This window comes from Necator americanus, chromosome III (genome assembly GCF_031761385.1).
Source record: "Necator americanus strain Aroian chromosome III, whole genome shotgun sequence".
NCBI lineage: Eukaryota > Metazoa > Nematoda > Chromadorea > Rhabditida > Ancylostomatidae > Necator > Necator americanus.
Window position 1 is genome coordinate 24,520,227 of NC_087373.1, and position 18,745 is coordinate 24,538,971.

At 40.1% G+C, this 18,745-nt stretch overlaps 3 protein-coding genes across 5 annotated transcripts; 2 read left to right on the plus strand and 1 right to left on the minus strand.

Annotated features, from left to right (window-relative positions):
* Positions 1-99: 99 nt before the first annotated feature.
* On the plus strand, positions 100-17,919 carry RB195_010779 (uncharacterized protein; the record flags this gene model as incomplete). 3 transcript variants are annotated; one of them, XM_064191927.1, is made up of 14 exons in its annotated part: positions 100-201; positions 283-342; positions 456-506; positions 622-783; positions 880-1,011; positions 1,103-1,208; positions 1,382-1,512; positions 1,950-2,078; positions 2,150-2,228; positions 3,052-3,221; positions 11,143-11,290; positions 11,348-11,477; positions 16,545-16,683; positions 17,857-17,919. In XM_064191927.1, 14 exons carry the CDS (start codon positions 100-102, stop codon positions 17,917-17,919), a joined length of 1,602 nt encoding a protein of 533 aa, XP_064049508.1. The 3 variants fall into 3 exon arrangements, with proteins under 3 accessions (XP_064049508.1, XP_064049509.1, XP_064049512.1); XM_064191925.1 differs by lacking the exons at positions 11,143-11,290; positions 11,348-11,477; positions 16,545-16,683; positions 17,857-17,919 and adding an exon at positions 4,102-4,335; XM_064191926.1 differs by lacking the exons at positions 100-201; positions 283-342; positions 456-506; ... (5 more) ...; positions 2,150-2,228; positions 3,052-3,221 and adding an exon at positions 9,596-9,637.
* RB195_010780 (uncharacterized protein) lies at positions 5,452-5,874 on the minus strand (the record flags this gene model as incomplete). Its single annotated transcript, XM_064191928.1, has 2 exons — positions 5,452-5,535; positions 5,638-5,874. 2 exons carry the CDS (start codon positions 5,872-5,874, stop codon positions 5,452-5,454), a joined length of 321 nt encoding a protein of 106 aa, XP_064049510.1.
* On the plus strand, positions 7,758-8,164 carry RB195_010781 (uncharacterized protein; the record flags this gene model as incomplete). Its single annotated transcript, XM_064191929.1, has 3 exons — positions 7,758-7,784; positions 7,881-7,939; positions 8,029-8,164. 3 exons carry the CDS (start codon positions 7,758-7,760, stop codon positions 8,162-8,164), a joined length of 222 nt encoding a protein of 73 aa, XP_064049511.1.
* Positions 17,920-18,745: the final 826 nt, after the last annotated feature.

Genomic DNA, 18,745 nt, shown 5'->3' on the forward strand with positions numbered 1-18,745 from the left:
AGATTCGTGGAGTGATGCCTTTAAGAGAAATTCGATGAAAGTTCTCTCAGAGAAAATATTTAGACTCGTTAGTGGTAGCTTCTCGAAGGCCGCTTTATAATGGGGAGTGCGTCCAGTTCGCAAGCACAAAACGAGTCTCGATCGGTTAAAACCGTTTACGGTACTGTCGTAGGACGTCGTTTCGTCTTTGGCTCCAAAGAGGTTAGTGCTCTTCGAGCTATGCACGTAAGTTTTGAGTCTGCTGTATGTAGAAAAACATGAGGTATTACTGGCTCGTTCTAGGTCGATGCGTTCCAAGGCATTCCCTTCGCGAAACCACCTGTTGGTGATCTGAGATTTAAAGTATGGATAGCATTCTACATTTATTTTTATATTTTGTACATTTTTGTAGCAATGCTTACTTTTTTTAAAAACCTGAACCACCTGAACCCTGGGATGGAGTTAGAGAAACCAAGGCGTTTGGACCACGAGGAATTCAAAAAGATGCTCTTTTTGAAAGATGTAAGGTCAGCTGGGATCACTATTACGAAATAAGTGCTTTTTGGCAAGTCCTTATTCAACAAAATTAGGAAGGCAGCTAAATGTTTGGAAATTAGGTCATACTGTCCTTGTGTTTTACAGCATGGGAGAAAATCAGAAGATAATCTCTATCTGAATGTATTTTCTCCTGCTTGGGATCCCGGCAACTCAACGAGGTTCGCTGTTCTGGTCTTCATCCATGGTGGTGGCTTCATAAGTGATAGCTGTGTCAAGTACGGGGACGAACGCATTTGCGAACACTTGGTAATGCCTCGTACTTTTCATTTTATCATTTTTCATTATTTTGTCATTTTTTTATTGTCCTATAGAAAACCGCACTGCATATGGATCTTCTTCCAGTGTACAAAAGATGTAGTAGTCGTGACAACCCAGTACCGCCTCGGGTACCTTGGTTTCTTCTCAACAGGAGACGAACACTGCCCAGGAAATTTCGCTCTTTGGGATCAAACTCTGGCACTCAAATGGGTTCAGGTGATGTGATATTCTTCTTCATCACAGAGCTTTCAACGCTCGCCTTTGTTTACGTTTCACACTATGGGCTTGTAAAAAGAGACATTTACAGGAGAACATCGCATTTTTCAATGGTGACCCTCGAAACGTTACCGTAATGGGTCAGTCAGCGGGCGGAGCTTCTGTTGATCTTTTGAGCATTTGTCCTCATTCACGAGGTTTGTATTTGTTAATTGCAATTTCTTCACTATGTAGGAGTTTTCAAGACAAGCTCTTTCTAGAGTACCCAAGAAAATACGCAGCACTTATATCAAAATTTCAGTGTTGCTTTAATTAGAGTGTTGCTTTAATTAGATAACTTGCGAGGTAAAACTACGAAGTAGTTCTTTAGATCTCTTCCAACGAGTGATACCAATGGCAGGAAATGCAAGCTGTGAGTGGAGTACCCACAATAACATGGTTGAAGTATGTCGGAAGTTTGCAGAAAGCATAGGAATCAGCGAAACTCATCATAGCCTCAATGTAAAGTCTTACTTCTCGGCCTTCTTTGTAAATCACCATACCTTAATGAAAAAGTGGCAACACAGCATGCAAATGCATTCTATGCAGGTTTTCTAAAAAGTCAGTGTTTAAATGTTGTCATAAAATGACCATGAAACATCACCGGATTTTATGGACACTGGGCGGAGGAAAAGTGACGCAGAAGAGTACCGGTAATGTAGGTAATGCTTCGGCTCGAAGCTTGGCTGGATTAAAACAAACGCCAAAAAATTCATCTGTGAAATATTATACTAGACTTTTTTTGTTAATTTCTCGGGAATCATCTTTCTCTGTCTCTTTCCGCTCGTGTCATTATGTCAGAATAAGCGTCTAGAAAAGAACATTGAGAACATAGTTTGGTGTCAAAAAAAAAAAACAAATGGTTTCGCTTCTCAACAGGAAATCATTGAAAAATTAAGATGATCAACGGACTTCGAGAAATTGAAGCTTCAAAGTTTGCTCTTTCGCTCATGGAGAGTATGTCATCTGCTTCGGATTCAGAACTATGTCCAGTCGCCCCACGAATTGATGGTGACTTCATCACAAAAGTAAGGAGGTGTCTGCGCCACCTTCCGAATTCCTCATTTTCATTTTCGTCATATAATTTCTTTGACTTTAGCCAATCGAGCAGTTGCGGAAGGAAGCGCCTGGGAAACCTATGCTCATTGGTTGCTGTGAGGCGGAAGGTCTGATTATGTGTGAGTTTTTGGATGATTTTTTTTTGAACGATACAGCGGTTACCGCGGTGATCAGATCGACGAAAAGAACTCGCAAAGCAAAGATGCACTTCATGGAAACATGAATGAATGTGCGCTAAAGTGGTAATTCAAGAAGTTTGGACAGGCTCAGATTAGCTTTGAAAATGAAGGGATAACCGTCAGCGCTTTTCGATGTGTTGCATAACTTCTTGAAACGCCACTGCGTTGTGCGCTGTAAGCAGCTCCTGGAATAAATACCCTTACAATTAAATGTAAGGGTATTTATTCCAGGAGCTTAAGGCTTACGAATATTACTACTATTTTTTAAATTAAATATAAATACTACTACTTCTTCCGATCCTTTCAAGAAACTGGACGAGAAAATAACTTCTCTTTTGCCCGTTCTCATTTCATTTCAGCGACTTACGTCAGATATGTTGGAAAACGAGCAATTATTACCAGCATTATTATTTTACTATTTTATTATTTTTAGTATTATTACTAGCATTTGTTCAAAGGAGAATACAACGGAGCTTGAGCTATCTATGTATTGCAAGATGACCATTGCATTTGTATTGCATAAGAATTGCTGGCACGAGTATTAATACATTTGCACTTGCATAAGAATCTATTTCAGCATTAATTGACCGAACTTCAATAGTAGGAAAGGCGACATTCATTTTGTACTAACATACATAATTCCTTGGAACTTAGTTTCTTCCAGACTACAAGAAAGAAACTCAGTGTCCAAAATACTTGATGCGGAAGAATAGGCTTGAGAATTTCATGCTGAATTAATCCACAATCGAACAACTCTCAATAGTACTAGGAAGGAAAGCGTCGGTCAGTGCCTTGATGGAGCAGATTTCGAAGCTGGTTCCCGAATGGAAGTATCCTTCCGAGTTTAAACTTCTGCGACGAGATCTTCTGCGAAAACTGATTAATGATGAGGACATGAAAAACTCGGATCTGGTCAGGAGAGCATTTGTTGAGGTATAGTTAGGTTCTTCCGTATTTCGTTAAAAAAATGTTCCCAGGTGGAAATTGGAAGCCTGAAAATTAAGGCTAAACCACCGATCATGTTTTTTTTTCCTATAAGAGTAGATAATAGTAGCACAACATAGTAGTTCTACAGTGTCGTTATGTACTCAATGAAGGTGGGCACAGGATCGTATCCACAGTGCAGGACAAACTCTTCGGAGCTCTTTCTTTGCCTACTTCAGAATGTTTTTCGTTTTTTGTTTTTTTTTTTGTGATTTTGTCGCTTCAGTTGCTGCTAGGGCACTTCTAAGATTTCAGTTTGTAGGCATTGAATTTTTACTCCACCATGGCTTGGTTCAACTGTGCATGATCATTGTTTTTTGTTATCTCAGTCCTGCAAAATCCTAAACGTTGTCAGAAAAGAACGTTGTATCTTTCCTGAATCTGAGGTTCATGTAGAATTAAGAGAAATTGGAGCGGAAGTTTTGTTCTTACAAAATGAGATCTTTGAGGTGACCTTTAGGCAGCAGAAGAAACTAACAAACTTGCGCAAAAGGACTTGATTACATCGATACCTACTAAGATAAGACTCGTCTTTATTGGGCGTGGGGGCATGTTCCAGTCGCTTCTATTTCTTGTAATCCTCATTCGAGATGTCCTGTGCGTCAAGTTTCGTGGGTGACTTTGACGAGGTACTTGAGGGTCATCACATCGACATGATCCATTCGTGCAGCAAAACAGCCGATTTATGCTTGATTCTCCCCATAATGCGACCCGTTTCTGTGACTGTGACTTTCTCTGTACGTACTGCTGGGTCGCGAAGACGGAAACTATTTTTGAAGTTGAAGCTGCAACGAGAGGTTAGATGTTATATGCCTCGATTAAACTTCAGAGGACATCTCTCATGCGGTCAATGAAGAGCAAACAAGTCTGCGCAAATTTTCGCAGCAGAGCAGTGGAAGAAATGTCGAGTCAAACAGATGGCACGGAGCTCGTGACCTGTCAGCAGGCTCATGACTTTCCTGACGAGTGCTGCTCATGCTACTCTCGTGCGTATGATTATTTGCGAGTCTTCACGTTGTATTTCTCCGTGATCCTATTCCCTTCCCTGCTTCGCTTCCTTTAGCATCGTCTCTGCTTTATTGGTACTTCTCAAAAAGATGTTGACCCCAGAGCGGAAATTCGAAAGGAATCTTCCATCAATACGCATGGCCCTTTCCTTGCAAGCAAATGATTTCATTATCCGTCGTAATCCAGCCGTGGACATCTTCGGCGATATAGCATTGCCTTGTCGTGTCCCTTTTTCGGGTACAGTGGGTATGATGAAGGGGCGGTGGAAAAGCTGTATCGTAGTGCTGCACCGATCGTAGCAATTGACTAACAGTCTCATACGTGACACGTCCACATCTTGACCCGCCAGCATTGACAGTATTGAATTCCTCTCGGCGCTGTCGAATGCTTTCTCGTAGTCAGCGAAGGCTAGGACGCGTTATTCTCGGCAAACCCCTATGATCCTCGACACGGTCAGGACATCGAAAACTGAAACCCTGGCGGCCTTCAGCTTGCTCTTGAGGTTGGGCTCCATCCAGCGTCCTTGAGGTGCACTTCGCGAACAATTTGTATGAGACGCTCAGCAAGCATATCGGACGGTAGTTTCGAAGGTTCTCTCAGTCACACTTCTTATGGATAAAAACAGCGCAATCTTTCACTAGCCTGGGATCCTTTCTTTCTGAAAGTAGGACATCATGTGCACCGCTAGAATTACATGAAACTGATGGCCACTAACCCGATTGTGGTGTGCTGTTATAAAACAAGGAGCGGGGGCGGGACCAGGGTCAAGCGTATAGTTGAGAAAAATCCCTCCTAAAAACGACCCCCCCTCGCCGACCCTCCCAAAAACGACCCCCCTCATCTCGTTCCTACCAGTATAGCTGCCTACACAGCAATCAAAAGTTGGGTGAAATAAATAAATAATAAATAATAAAATAAATGAATAATAAAAAATAAATAATAATGAAAATAAATAATATAAAAGGAATTAAAAGACAAATAAACGCCTAATAAATAAATTAAATAATACATAAATTACAATAATTTAATTAATTGATGAATTTAAATTTTTATTAATAAATTAATAGTATAATAGATTATTTTAAAAATAGTAATGCTAAAAGTAAAACAAAATATATATTGTAATGCAGCGATATTAATAGAACAAATAACTAGAAAGTATATGTTAATGTTAATTGTATGTTTCTTGGTGTTCCAGAAGTTCGCGTTCCCGGTTCCTTTGCCGTTTCACAGCGCTTCGTTTTACGACCCAAGTCTGAGCAGGAATAATGATAATAGCAGAAAACATTTTGAAACGAATTCCAAAAAAAAATCACAGATAGACTGGAAAAAAATGTTTGCAAAAAAAAACTCTTACCAGTAGCGCGATGATCGTGGCCAAAGCAAAAATTCCGAGTACAGCGAAGATAAATATGGAGGAGTGGTCAGTCGGTGTAGCTGTTGTCGTCGTAGTCTCAGGCTGAGAAGTGGGCCACGCTTTTCTCAACGCTTTCTTCTTTGCCAGCCACTCGGCTGAAGGCTTCGGTCCGGAATTACCTTCTCTAAGACGCTTAAAAGCCTCTTCAGGAGAAAGGCTGACAATATCTTGGTACATCTGTAAATACTGGAATTAGTGTATAAATAGATCCAATAAATGATTATAATTAGGCGAGAAGATTTAAAGAAGTGCCAATATAATAAAGGAGGACTCAAGATAATAAAGGAAGACTAACTAGAAGGCAGTCAGATTGCCAAATGATGCTACCGGTAGGCCGCGACCCATTCCACATTGGCTATCCACCAAAATATCCTCCAGATATATTTGCTCGGATTAGCACGAAGTAGACGTTACTGCAAGAATTAGAAGTGAGTCAGTATGTATGTAGACATACAATTTAAAAAGATAAGTGAGCTCTAAATGTGTATTCGGTAACACTATTGTAGTGTTTGGCACTGATGAAGAGATGGTCGAAAGTTCGATCCCCGCCGGAGCCACTATTTTTGCAAAACGAAAAAACAGCTGGAAAAGAAGGAGAACACCTTTCAAAACAATTTTTACACTTTTTCCAATTATTAACAAACGATTTTACTCATCGACAATGGAACTGAACGGATGAGAGTTCGATCCCCGCCGGAATCTAGATTTTTGCAAAACCTGAAAAAAATCACTGAGAAGAGCATTTCATAAGCAGATTCTTCTGGAATTGTATTCAGAGCACTGTTTTCCATATAAAAGTGTTATAAAGAGGTTATTTTAGCGATTAGAACGAGGCCTTAATTGGAAATTACCGCTGGACTGGTCGGATTTTGTTACCTTGAAATAAACACGAATAACTCACTAACAAAAAGGCGCAGGAGGATAAAGCTGGCAGCTTTGTGTAGAGGAAGATTTGCGCTACAAAATGGTTAAAAAATCTTTTTTAGGGACCCTCTGGTCTTTTTGAAACCTAGTTGAGAAAAAGTTGAGAAATTTGCCGTTTTTCTCAACTTTTTCTCAACTAGCTTTTTTAGAGATAAGAACCATTTGCAAAAAACCAAAAACGGATTATAGTAGCAAAAATCTTCCTCTACCACATACTTTAAACCGATTTTGTTTTTATAAACTATGAACTGAGTTATGGAAGTTTGTTTGAAATCACACAGATTTTGACGCGTTGCCGAAAATCTGAGATTTCGCTCTTTTCCTCGTTGCGAGGATGCTGTAGCGCCGTTCAAAAATTCGATTCCATATTTGGATACAGCATCAGGGAAAACCCCTAAATGCAAATTTTGGCCTTTGTAGGTCTTCTGGTTCTCTCAAAAGCTAGTTGAGAAAAACTCAAAAATTTGAGGCAAAAATTGGGATTTTTCTCAACTAGGTTTCAAAAAGACTAGGAAGGCTAGAGGCACCAAACTTTGTAGATATATAGAAGAAATCTCCCTCTACACAAAGCTGCCAGCTTTATTGCACGAGAGTCACTTTGAGCCTAGATATTGAGAATCTAGTGGAGCCTACTTTGTACTAATTTTAACACTAATTGCGTCTGTAGATGTCTTTTTTCCGTTTAGTAGGAGCATTAGAATTGCTTTTTCGACTGAAAGTAAGAAAGCCGTCGCTGTCAGAAGAGAAATCTGCTCTTTAAATTCTTTTACGTTAAGTGCAAAAATAGGACCTCTGGCAGGGATTGATCCCTGACCGTCACAATAAAAACAGCGCGACATCGCGCTGATCCGTCGAACCACGATGAACTATTGCTGCATCAGTTATTTCAACAGATGATGTAATGGCCAATTAACAGATATCATTATCGAAATATAATAATCGATCGATGGGGAAAGGTCACGCATAATGCACTTTATCTGCACAACACTTACCAACTTATGTCAGCGTACTTGCCTTTCATTGTAGCTATGCTTCTACATTTACTTAGTGCTCTTACACTTCTGTTAGCTTCTGATATTGAATTGGCTGTGACGAAGAGTGCCAAAGCACTGTGCAAGCTATGAAGATTGCCTTTTATGGTACTCAATACGAAGTCACCTCTGGTTAGTTTCATTTCTTTCATATAAATTAGTAATAGACAATTTTGTTGTGTAGACTGTAATTTTGTAATTTTGTTTTGTAGAACTGTAATTTTGTAGTGCTTAGACTTGATGGGTTTGACAAGAAGTCGATGTTTTGAAAGAACAAAAACTTTCAGGTAGTTAATTGCATTTAAAATAATTGGTTTCTTATTTTATCACATCAAAACATTATCACTTTATTTATTATGCATCACATTTATTCAAGATTTCAATTGTTTTGGTTTGTGCCACCGAAGCGACTCCGACGTCATCAAGCATCAGTTAGAGCAGCAAAAAATGCTAAGTCGTCCATTTTCAAGACTGGCTCAAAAAGCGCAGTAGTTTCATTACCAGAATTATGAAGAATAAATTTTTAAAAATCATTTTTTGGTTTGTGTACCCTCTTTTTATCCTAACTTTTTTGCTACAGTAGTCTTCATCAACTGCAACCGCGAGTCTTCTTCAATCGTTTATTCGAATATTATTTATTCTATATCATTTATTTTTATATTAAACAGAACTCAAGTACTGAATTTGTATCATTGACGTTTTTTCTTCTTTGAGACAACTCTTCCATTTTTTAGTCGCAGATATCGGGACCTGAAAAAAAGCCTTAGAATACGTTTCAGTTGTGAATATCTTCTGATATGCCATAAAAACATGCCATTCACTGCTGATCATCCTTCAAGTTTCAGCACTACGTCTGAAAAGAAGCAGTTTTCACTCCTGTTTTTCTGCTGAATGTCGCATACCTAAATTACACTTCATTTTGTACACCTTAATATGTGTTTGTTTGAAAACGACAACCCCGTCTTCCTTTTCTCTTTGCTCCTTCCATTTTTTCTGATTTTCCAACCCCTACTTAAATTTTTTCTTAATTTTCCGACCCCCTCTTACGACCCCTCCCCCTGATCCGACACCCCTCTTACGACCCCCTGTTGAGAAATTCTCAACACACGCTTGACCCTGGGCGGGACACAAGGTTTCATTAATCGCAAGTTGTACTTTTGATGGAAAGTTCCTGGTTGGTTCATCACTAGCCGAGATGATCGGAATTGACAGAAGAATTGGAGAACGGAATAGTTCCGAGTAGAACATCTTCGATTTCCATCGCATGTGAGGAGGTGCCAATCTTGTTTTCGATCAGGAAAACTGTTGGCAGAATATGACACTTGAGAAAGTCCCTGCGATATTTTTTAGACTCGCCCTTCCCTGTGCCACGGTATTTTTTCTATCTGTTTCACGGGGTGAATGCATCAATAGATTTGCAATTTGAATGATGCAAACAACAATCATCACTTTTTAACTATCAAGAATGAATTAAGAATGAATTATAACATTTATTTTAATCTGACGATCATTGTATGAAACCCTAATTCAAAGCATTACAAAAGTATTTTTCAAACATTCTAGAATATTTCCGCAGTATTCAGTTACTAACATTGTCAGAGTTGCTTTTTCAAGACGGTATAGCCTTCGTTCACTCCGTTGTTTCAGAAAGAATCGTGTTTTTCAGAAAGAAAGTACTATATACGGTGTCTGGAATGGTGTCGATAGACTACGATTACCTCCCAGATGAATCTCTTTGAACGAGAGAAAAAAAGAACTAATTGACCACTTCTTCATGAAGCGTCTGAAATCAGATAAAGAAAAAACCGAAAGTAGAAGGCAAGCAGGCAACAAAAAAAGAAGATGAATCTATATCTACTGCGTTGATGCAACCGTTGTCCCTTTTTGTGACAGAAATTAGAAGAAAACTTCATTCACTGCAAATTACATTTGATCAATATTGTATGTGCCTGTTCGAGGGATTTCTTGTGAAAGAACTGGTCCAGGTGATTTCTGACGTTTTCCAAGAAAGTGATTTTTTTTAAATTTAAGCTGTTTTGAAACTAAATTGTAAATAAACGCTGGTCAGAGGGCGCAAATTCCGGAGAGTATGCTGGACGGATCAAACCATCTCAGTCGACTTTTCTTCTTTCTTTTTTTTTTAAACTCTTTTTTTTATAATATATATATATATATATATATATATATATATATACATATATATACTTTATATATATATATATATATATATATATATCGCTGCGGTGTGGCGCAGTCGGTTAGAGGTCCGTCGTAGCCACACTGTCCAGTGTTCGAAACTGCCCTAGTGCAAACCAAGCCTTTCATCCCTCCGGGCCCGGTAAATTGGCACCAGATTTGCCTTCGAGGATAAAAATACTAACTTGATCATCGGCTGGCCTCCGCAAGTCATTGTATAGGCCAACACGCGTTCCAAAACCTCAACGATTACGAACTGCAGTAAAACGCGTAGGCGCATCCCAAGTGGATTGACGATCACGCCAGTGACTTTATCCTTATATTTTCTGCATATATTCGTTTAAAGCCATGTTTTAAAAATGGACTGATTTCGTTTCGTTTTTGTAGAAAACCGCAAACAGAAATATCTAGCTATCAAATATCAAGTGTAGTTTATCAGAATTTTCTCTGTTAACTCATGCATCACCATTTCATCGCCTTTGCTAACCATTCCAAACTAACGTAGTCGCTTTGAAGCGATTGACTGGTTGTTTCCTGAATGAACTCCCCCGATCTCTTGAATTGTTGTATGCCCATCATCTCCAATTAGCGCTAGTGCATACTTCTTTGCGATCATCCTTAGCCACTCGTCCAGAAGGTGGTGCGTCGCTAGGATTGCAATTGTTTCACGAAGCTTTCCGAATCATTTACGACAAGTAAACTCGTCAACGGCACCTTCCCGTTATACAATACATTTTTTCGCGTCTGCGCAGCAATCTTCTCATTTCGGAAACAATCGAAAATACATCTTATTGTCTGCCAGTTTTAATGCGTATTAAAGTATAAAAACGCATTCAAAGACAACAACTTTTTTCTCAAGCACTCGCTAATATTCGTTCTGTCAGGGTGCATCGGATTTGTTTTTCTCTGTAAAGTAGGTAACAATTCACTCTTGTGATGCAAAAGCACGGGAAGCGAAGCTTTGCGTCAACCCAATAGCTACAAACAATTACACTGCAACAACAACAACAAGAACAAGTGCATTTCACGCATTTTGCTAAAGAGCCGAATTGTCGGTACATAATAAATGTGTTTTACCGCTAGGAATTGGTGGATACAGGTGAGGTAGGGAGGATGTACTTCTATATAACCACGTATTGTGATGACTTTTTCTGGGCTGCTTCCACCGTTAGCGAAATTGTTAGATCTTCCCCATGTTACACGTTTTCCACTTCATACTCTTAGTTAACTTTTTTCATGTTGATCATTAATTAGTTGTAATTGATTAATTGTATTTGATTCTGCGCTAGTTCAGCTCCTGGGCGATCTTTTTACGAACATCGGCGTTCAAAAAACGGTTCTTGAAACATTGGAGGCACACAAAGTACCGGTCTTTTTCTATTCCTTCGACTATTTCAATCCAAAGAGCTGGGGACCTCTGGGATTTCGAATGCCTTTTAAAGGTTATTCGCTACTTTTTGTGGTCTCTCTCACGGTGCTACTCCTGAAGTTGTTTTTAGCCGCAACGCACTGTACGGAGTTAGCTTACATTTTTGGCCGAGGTATCATCTGGAACTTCAGCTTCAATGAGGATGATAAGAAGATGTTGGAGATCACAACCAGGATGTGGACAAATTTCGCCAAATACGGGTAGGTAACTTTTTCCGTCACCCTTATTCCTTATAAGGCTGGAGTAAAGTCCTGCTATTGCGTCTATTTGTTGTGCAATGTAAGTGATGTAGTCGATTTGATTTGTGAAGGCAAAGTTCCACAAAGCCAACTGTGTGTAAGAATTGTTGTAACTTGTGTTTCGTCCATACATCTTTCCTGTAATTGAATGGATCTTCCTAGATGGGAGTTACGTGTCTTTCAGATAACTACACATAGTTACAAATAGCAACTCGTAAAACAATGATGGGCAAGAAATTGCAATTTGTCATATCTTTTTACTGCCAAATTGAAGTCGTTTCTAACATTAGCGAATTTAACCTTAAAAACAGAACGAAATGAAAGGAATGAAGGCTACCGAAAAGAGCAAGGGCTGATCTAACCAGCGAGAGACAGGCAAAGGTTGTACAGACGTCCGGATACTAAGCAGTTCCGCGGGTGGGAATGTTGATATTCCCAAACTTCAAGAAGGAAAGAAAATGTCGACAATTTGGAACAAACAGCAAACATTTAAAGCGGCTGTTCTCCAACAATTTGGAATAGTTTCGACAACATGCACGGGATATCACACACAGTCATTCTTGAACATTTCACACATAATATTAATCACTTAATTGTTTATTACTCTTATTATTCGAGATTGATATATTTTTCGAAAATAGAGAAATAAGTATTCCTTCGAAAAACATTACTTTGATATTCGTCACAGATGAAGTTGTCATCTTGGTAAATTTTATGCTACAACGAATTCGCCACGAGCGATAATTCTTCTTGAATTGCAGTGTTGGATATACTTTTTAGAGGATAAAGGATAAAGTAAGTGGCCGCTTGGAATGTGCCGTCGCGTTTGACTGCAATTCGTAATCATTGAGGGTTTTTTTTTTTTGGAACGCGTCTTGGCCTATGCAATGATTTGCGGGTGTTAGCCGATGATCAGTTCTATGTCTTTATCCTCCCAGACGAGTCTGGTACCAATGTATCATCGACTTCTGAGGAATGAAAAGTTTGGTTCGCACTAAAGCGGTTTAAAATGATCGACCGTGCGGCCACAGCGGACTTCTTAGCAACTGCGTTACACCGCTGATATACTTTATACTTTTTGATCAGGGGAATTCTTTTTGTATTCTCAATCTGCAAACAAACCTCTAACATCTGCAACACTATCGATTTCAATTGAAATTTCTTCAGATTGTCTTCACACCTCTGTTATAAGAAAAAAATAATAACTCTCGCGGCGTTCCTCCTTAATCTTACCAAAATATAGTCATGTGGCTGATTCATGAGATCGTTTATCCCTATTTACCGTTACGTATTCAATACTATTAGCTTGATGCAAAATTAACTTCAGTTTTGAGGTATGTGTAAAGAAAACAATTTTAACCCTAAATCATTTCGTCTCAAGGCAAATAACATGCCGTTTTGTAGACCTTTTCTGCTCCTTAAAACAAATATATAACTGTCGTTTAAAATTTTTCAGCGCTCTGAAAAATCATGAACCGACGCGACTGTCGAGTCATCGTCCTTTACGAATTTAAATTGGGGCACTCCGCGGGAGAAGCAGCATCTCATAACCTTAGCAGGGCCTTTGGGTCAGACTGTGCTTACGAACGGACAGTGAAACTCTGGTTTAAAAAATTCGCTTCTAGCGATTTTGAACTCGAAGGAAAACCGGGTCGCGGTCGCAAATCGTCGCTTGATAATGAAGATCTGGTGAGAGCGGTAGAAGCAAATCCGAAGACTAACTCGCGGGCGTTAGCAGAAGACCTGACGTACATCATACTACAGTGGTTAGACATTTGGCGGAAATTGGCAAGGTGAAGAAGATGTCAATGTGGGTGCCTCACGAGCTGGCTGAAGAGCAGCGTCTGGCACGTTACGTTCACGTCCACGCACGTGTTCTAACCTTTTGATCCGGTTAAAAGGAGCTCTTTTCTGGTCCTATCATAATTGTAGCTGAAAAGTGGGTTCTTTGCGATAATATAAAACGTGGACTTGTGGGGGTGCCCCTCCAAACACTTTTCCTAAACCCGATCATCCCCCTAAAAAAAGTCATGCTTACAGTTTGTTGGTGCTGTAAGGGTTTAATCCACTACAGCTTCATGCAACCAGGCCAGTCAATTATAGCAGAGTCCTTTTGCTGTGATTTAGAGGATATCTATGAATAGCAGCTAAGAAGTTGAAAAGTTGTGACCGGCAGTGATGAAAGGAATTTCCCCAACAGACTATCACAGCTCTTAATTCACATTTGCAATTCTCTAATTCAGACGATGTTGAAAGTACTTTTCATAATTTTGTTGATTCCTGTTATCTCAGTTTCTACACTTAAGACTTAAATTCATCACCAATTCTTTGGAAAAGACGTGTAGATTCTGATGGCTTTTATTTCGATTAATAAAGTTGTGTTTAAACTGAGTTATAGCAATTTGAAGTATGCGGTCCGTTTCCGAAATTAATTACACACCGACCTAATAATTATACCTCTTCATAAGTCATGATTGCATGTCTCCATGGTCGCCAAGTTTTGTGCTGTTCTCGAAGAGAAATTGTGCTCTTGCCTATCCGGATAGAATACCTGATCATGGTTGTGCATGTGCATCCCGGATATGCTCAAGATAGATCAAACAGGGTAGGCGTCTGTTGCTGGAAGGGGACTGAACAGCGAAAGGGTGACACATGGTAGCACACATTCTACGCATGGCTTCCCAATCAGGTCCGAGTCATTGCAAATGCAGCAAAGCCAATCACTGCGGCAATTCTGGGAGCTCGTTCATTGCCGTCCTTTTGCAGCTTGTTTTTTTTTTAGGTTACTCACATTTAAGAACTTTCTTCGGACTCGGAAGCTCCTGTGATACATTTCGTGCTGATAAGTTTAAAAGTACAAATAATTTAGCAATACAAAAACAAACAACAAAGCTTCTTTCATCAACCTTCCGCATTTCCTCAACAAGCGCGAGCTTGCAGGTGATAAAGCAGTTAGCCACAATCTTGCCATGTAACTTTTCGAAGAAAGTTCCCTCTAAGTATCCGATCTTGTATTTTGTATTTTTAGCATCCGAAGTTTCAGCGCGCAGCTTTGTCGTTCGTGTTCTGAACTGACTCATGATGTTTCGAGCATTCCCACAGTCCTCCGATCACTCCCTGTGCAGTAATCCACGATTAGTAAGCCGTGGGTCGAATTCTTCCTTGGACTTCAACAGAAGCTTCGACCACGTATTAATAAGAGAGAAATCCCAGAAAATCAGCAAGTGATTAGAGCAGTTTTGGACTATCCCCAAGCCGCCCACTCCCCTCTCGTCGTTTCCACGCATAACTACTACGCATCGTACTCTTAAGAAGTTTCAGAAATGAACAAACGTACACTTTTCAAGAGTAAGAAGAAGACATTCAACATAAATATCTTAACAAGAAAACGAAAGCGGTAATAACAACGACATGACAGCAAGCGATGAGCTGGCAGAACTCGGTGCCAAAAGATATCGCACACTTCCAAAGGTCGACATTCAAAATTTGCGTTGCTTCATGCACGACCCACAACATCACATGCTGTAAATCAGGGCGTTCTGAATGGGGATTTTTTTTTCACCCCACTTGGAGCACACCGTAGAATATGTCATCCAAACTCCGAAGTAGAGGTAGAAGTTCGTATATTATCCTACGAGTCCGAAATCACAGCACGCAGAACGCTAGAGGCCTTTTGGATAACCGCCAAAAGTCCAAAAATGAACAAGAAAGATGAGTGCATTGCGATCACAAACGAGTTATCCCCGTATCAAGACTTATGCGGGTTCTGATCTACGGGGCGGGCCGTGAGGTCCCTATATAAAAACCCTTGTGACTCGTAGTTGTGGTACGTGGTGGTCTGCTGAGTTAACAAGTCTAGCTAATGAGGTAAGTACTAGCCTATGTGTTGCTGTTTGAGTTTGCTTACCGTTTGGGTGCTTTCTGTAGGGTGATGAGGCGCCTGAGGGGATAGGTCACTAATGGCTTTGAGTTTTCCAGGCTCTGACGAAGGCGATATCGCCGAAACGTTAGCCGCTGTTTAATAAAGATCGATACCAATCTTGGCTACAGCTCAAGGAAATCAGTTAAAACTACGTTTCAACATGCCGAGATTCAAAGACAGTCGAACATGGGCAATACTCAGGGGATTTTTTTCTTTCTGATTTTAGCAGCATGAAGAAGTTCAAAAACTGTTGTTTCGACCGTTTGAGCTAAGTGTTCAATACCCGACTTAATTGATATATACTTTAATTAATTCGTTCATTTTACTGCGACGAAGTTATGAGCCACTCAAATGATTGGACTCAGACAGCTAACCTTTTTCGGGTTGCAAAACTCAGTATCAGGGTAAATTTGCATATAATCACAGTTCTAGTGTAAACAACACCCAGGCGTTTTTTGTTCTTGTTGGAGTTTTCCCAAAATCGGCTGAAAATTAGAAGAGATTTGGAAAATGGAATCAGGAAACGATACGTAGCTACGCATGGACATAAATGATTATGAAGTTTTAACAGAGCATTAATCATGGCACAGAAAACCGATAGTGCTCCGTGGAAAAGTTGGAAATGTACGGAAGTCAAGGGTTATTTTGTGAACACTTCGCATTACTTAGCGTCCTGTATAATTTTTTGAGGTGAAGTGCCACAACAATTTGACCAGACTCTAACTCCCACTTTGTGCTATCTATTTTCTCAAGACAGAAACAAGCACTTCTACAATCCTTGTTGTATAATCAATATTTGAGTGCTTTTTATTGTATTATTCATTTCATTAACTAGAGAGAGAATCTGGAAATGAATGAAGCTTACTATCTTTATTCTAATCGTGTAAGGTGCAGATATGAGGATTCAAAGACAACAGTGAATAATACCGCAGGAAATCACTTTTAGAGAGAAAGTAAGTATTCGCCGGTGTTTCTGGTGTTAGCAAAGCACTACTTCATATTTTTGGAAGCTCTGGAAACGAACTGATCGTAGAGAGGCTTGCCAATCAACACAAATTTGCGAATTACTAATAAATTCCTCCATAAGTCTCAAATTACATGTTCAGTGATCCAAACGGATTGACGACTGCTGATTCCTTGTCACACTTATTGAAAATGCCCATGGAATGGGAACCAGCAACTATTGAGAACCCCCAAAAACATTTTTCCATCTCGTTGAAGCCACAAATGCGTGAAAAATATAAGGTTAGTAAAATATTATGCTGGACAGGAAGTCTTGTCACCATTTGCCATTTTTTCTGCCTAATTTTTTTTGCTCAGCTTACGGTAGAAATTAATCAGTAAATAACCTCCATTATTAATTACAAGACTGTCCCAGCTAAAGGGCAGGTCAACGATCTCCTTCTCCCAATCTTGGGAGATTGGGATTTGAAGAAGTCGCTGACTGCCCGATCGACTTCTTCAAACGTGGTGAAGATTTTTCTTTCCAGGAAAGAATTGAGGGGTCGGTATAAATGGTAGTCTGAGGGGACAAGGTTGGGAGAGTACGGGGAATGGGGCACCGTGTCCTTGCCTAACTCCTCCAATTTTTCATGGGTTTCCCTGGCTACATGGGGCTTAGCGTTATCGTGCAGGAGGTGCACCGAAGCTCGTCTCGTCCGTTTTTCTCGAACGACCGATAAGAGCTTCTGGAGCTGACTACCGTATATGGAGCCGATGACGGTGTGACCTTGTGGGAGCAGCTCACAAAACAGCATTCTCCTCGAATCCAAGAAGCAACAAAGGGAACACTTCTTGGGGTGGAGTTCAGATTTGGCTTGCGTCGGCGGATCTTCTCCTCGAGGGAGCCAAACGGCACGGTGCGCATGAGAGTCGTAGAGAACCAAATTCCCATCCTCAGTAATGAGATCTTCAAGAAGCTTCTTTCGAAGCCGGCGAAGAAGGAGAGATTGACAGGTGGCTAGTCGGGTAAATTGGGTGCCATCCGTCAAGGTGTGAGGAGTCCACTGGGTCAGCAGCTGCCTTCGAAGTTGGTGTCTTCGCTTGAGAAGCGAGCGAACCAGCGCTTGACAGTCCTGATCTTAATGGTCAGCCTCTCGCTCTCTCCCTATCTGCTGTTAATGTTGCAGGCTGCTGCCGTTGCTCCAATGCCGCCTCGCCGTTTGTAGAAGATGATAGCTCGAAGCTGCTTTTGCGTAATTGACATCGTGATTAAAGTTAAGGAAGTCCCCCTCCCCGGCTATATATACCTGTTGTGGAGAAGCTTCGAGAATGTTCTACAAATACAACATGGTGCAACATAGGTTCCGCCCAAAATGGAAAGTTCTGGAAATTTCAAAAAATGGGTGACAACACTCTCTGTCCAGCCTAATAAATAACACAAAATATATGATACACACATAATATTAGTCATTTCAGAATTCGAGGCCATTGTTCATAATTGAAATGCAACGAGCACAACGCAGAGATGTACATTTCTAGTAACATTCCTACTACATTTGCTATCGTCGTTCTTGATCTTGTACCCGTAACTTCTTCTTAGGAAGCATGCACTTGAATAATTTGTTTTACGATACAGAATGCACTATCTTTGCACTGAATAATAAATGGGAGCGGATGGGGAACTTCCCGTCGTTTCAGCAGCTTGTTTTGTAGATTTTTTCTATCCATTTTAGCCAAGAGCGTTCCAAATTTCCGCTTTAGACGATCAGAAAAGTCATAGGAAAGAAACGATCTGTGGCTCTTTTGCGAGATTCTAAGTCAAGACGACGTTCCATCATCCATTTTTCTCTGCTAATGGACTGGCTATATATGTGTTATTTTTCTTGTCTTCTAAGGTGGTTTTTCTGAAAGGTACTAAGAAATGCTGTAGGTTTGCTTTGATCGGCAATGGACGTCTTGTGCGCCTCTTTTTCTAAATCGCTGCTTATCGTATCGAAATATCGAGAAGGAATTTGACTTCAAAATACTAAAAGATCTTTGTCGATTATAGATGAAAAGTGAGAACCAAAACTGGTAACGCTCTTTATTCGGAATAATGTCGAGTTATGCGATCCATAATCTCGTATAGGATAGGATCGTGACAGATATGCAAAAAGTAGCATTTTTGCGATCAGACTCTGTTCCATATTTTACTGAGGACCCTACATCGATAATATCACTGTGCCTACACGATTCCGTTTTGACGTCGCAACATTTGATTTTGGTTTGGATAATTAGATGTATGCGTCAAAAGCTCTCATTTCAAACAACACAAGATCTTGTTGCCCATTTGGTGTCGCGTACTATTTTCATCGGGCCAATTTTT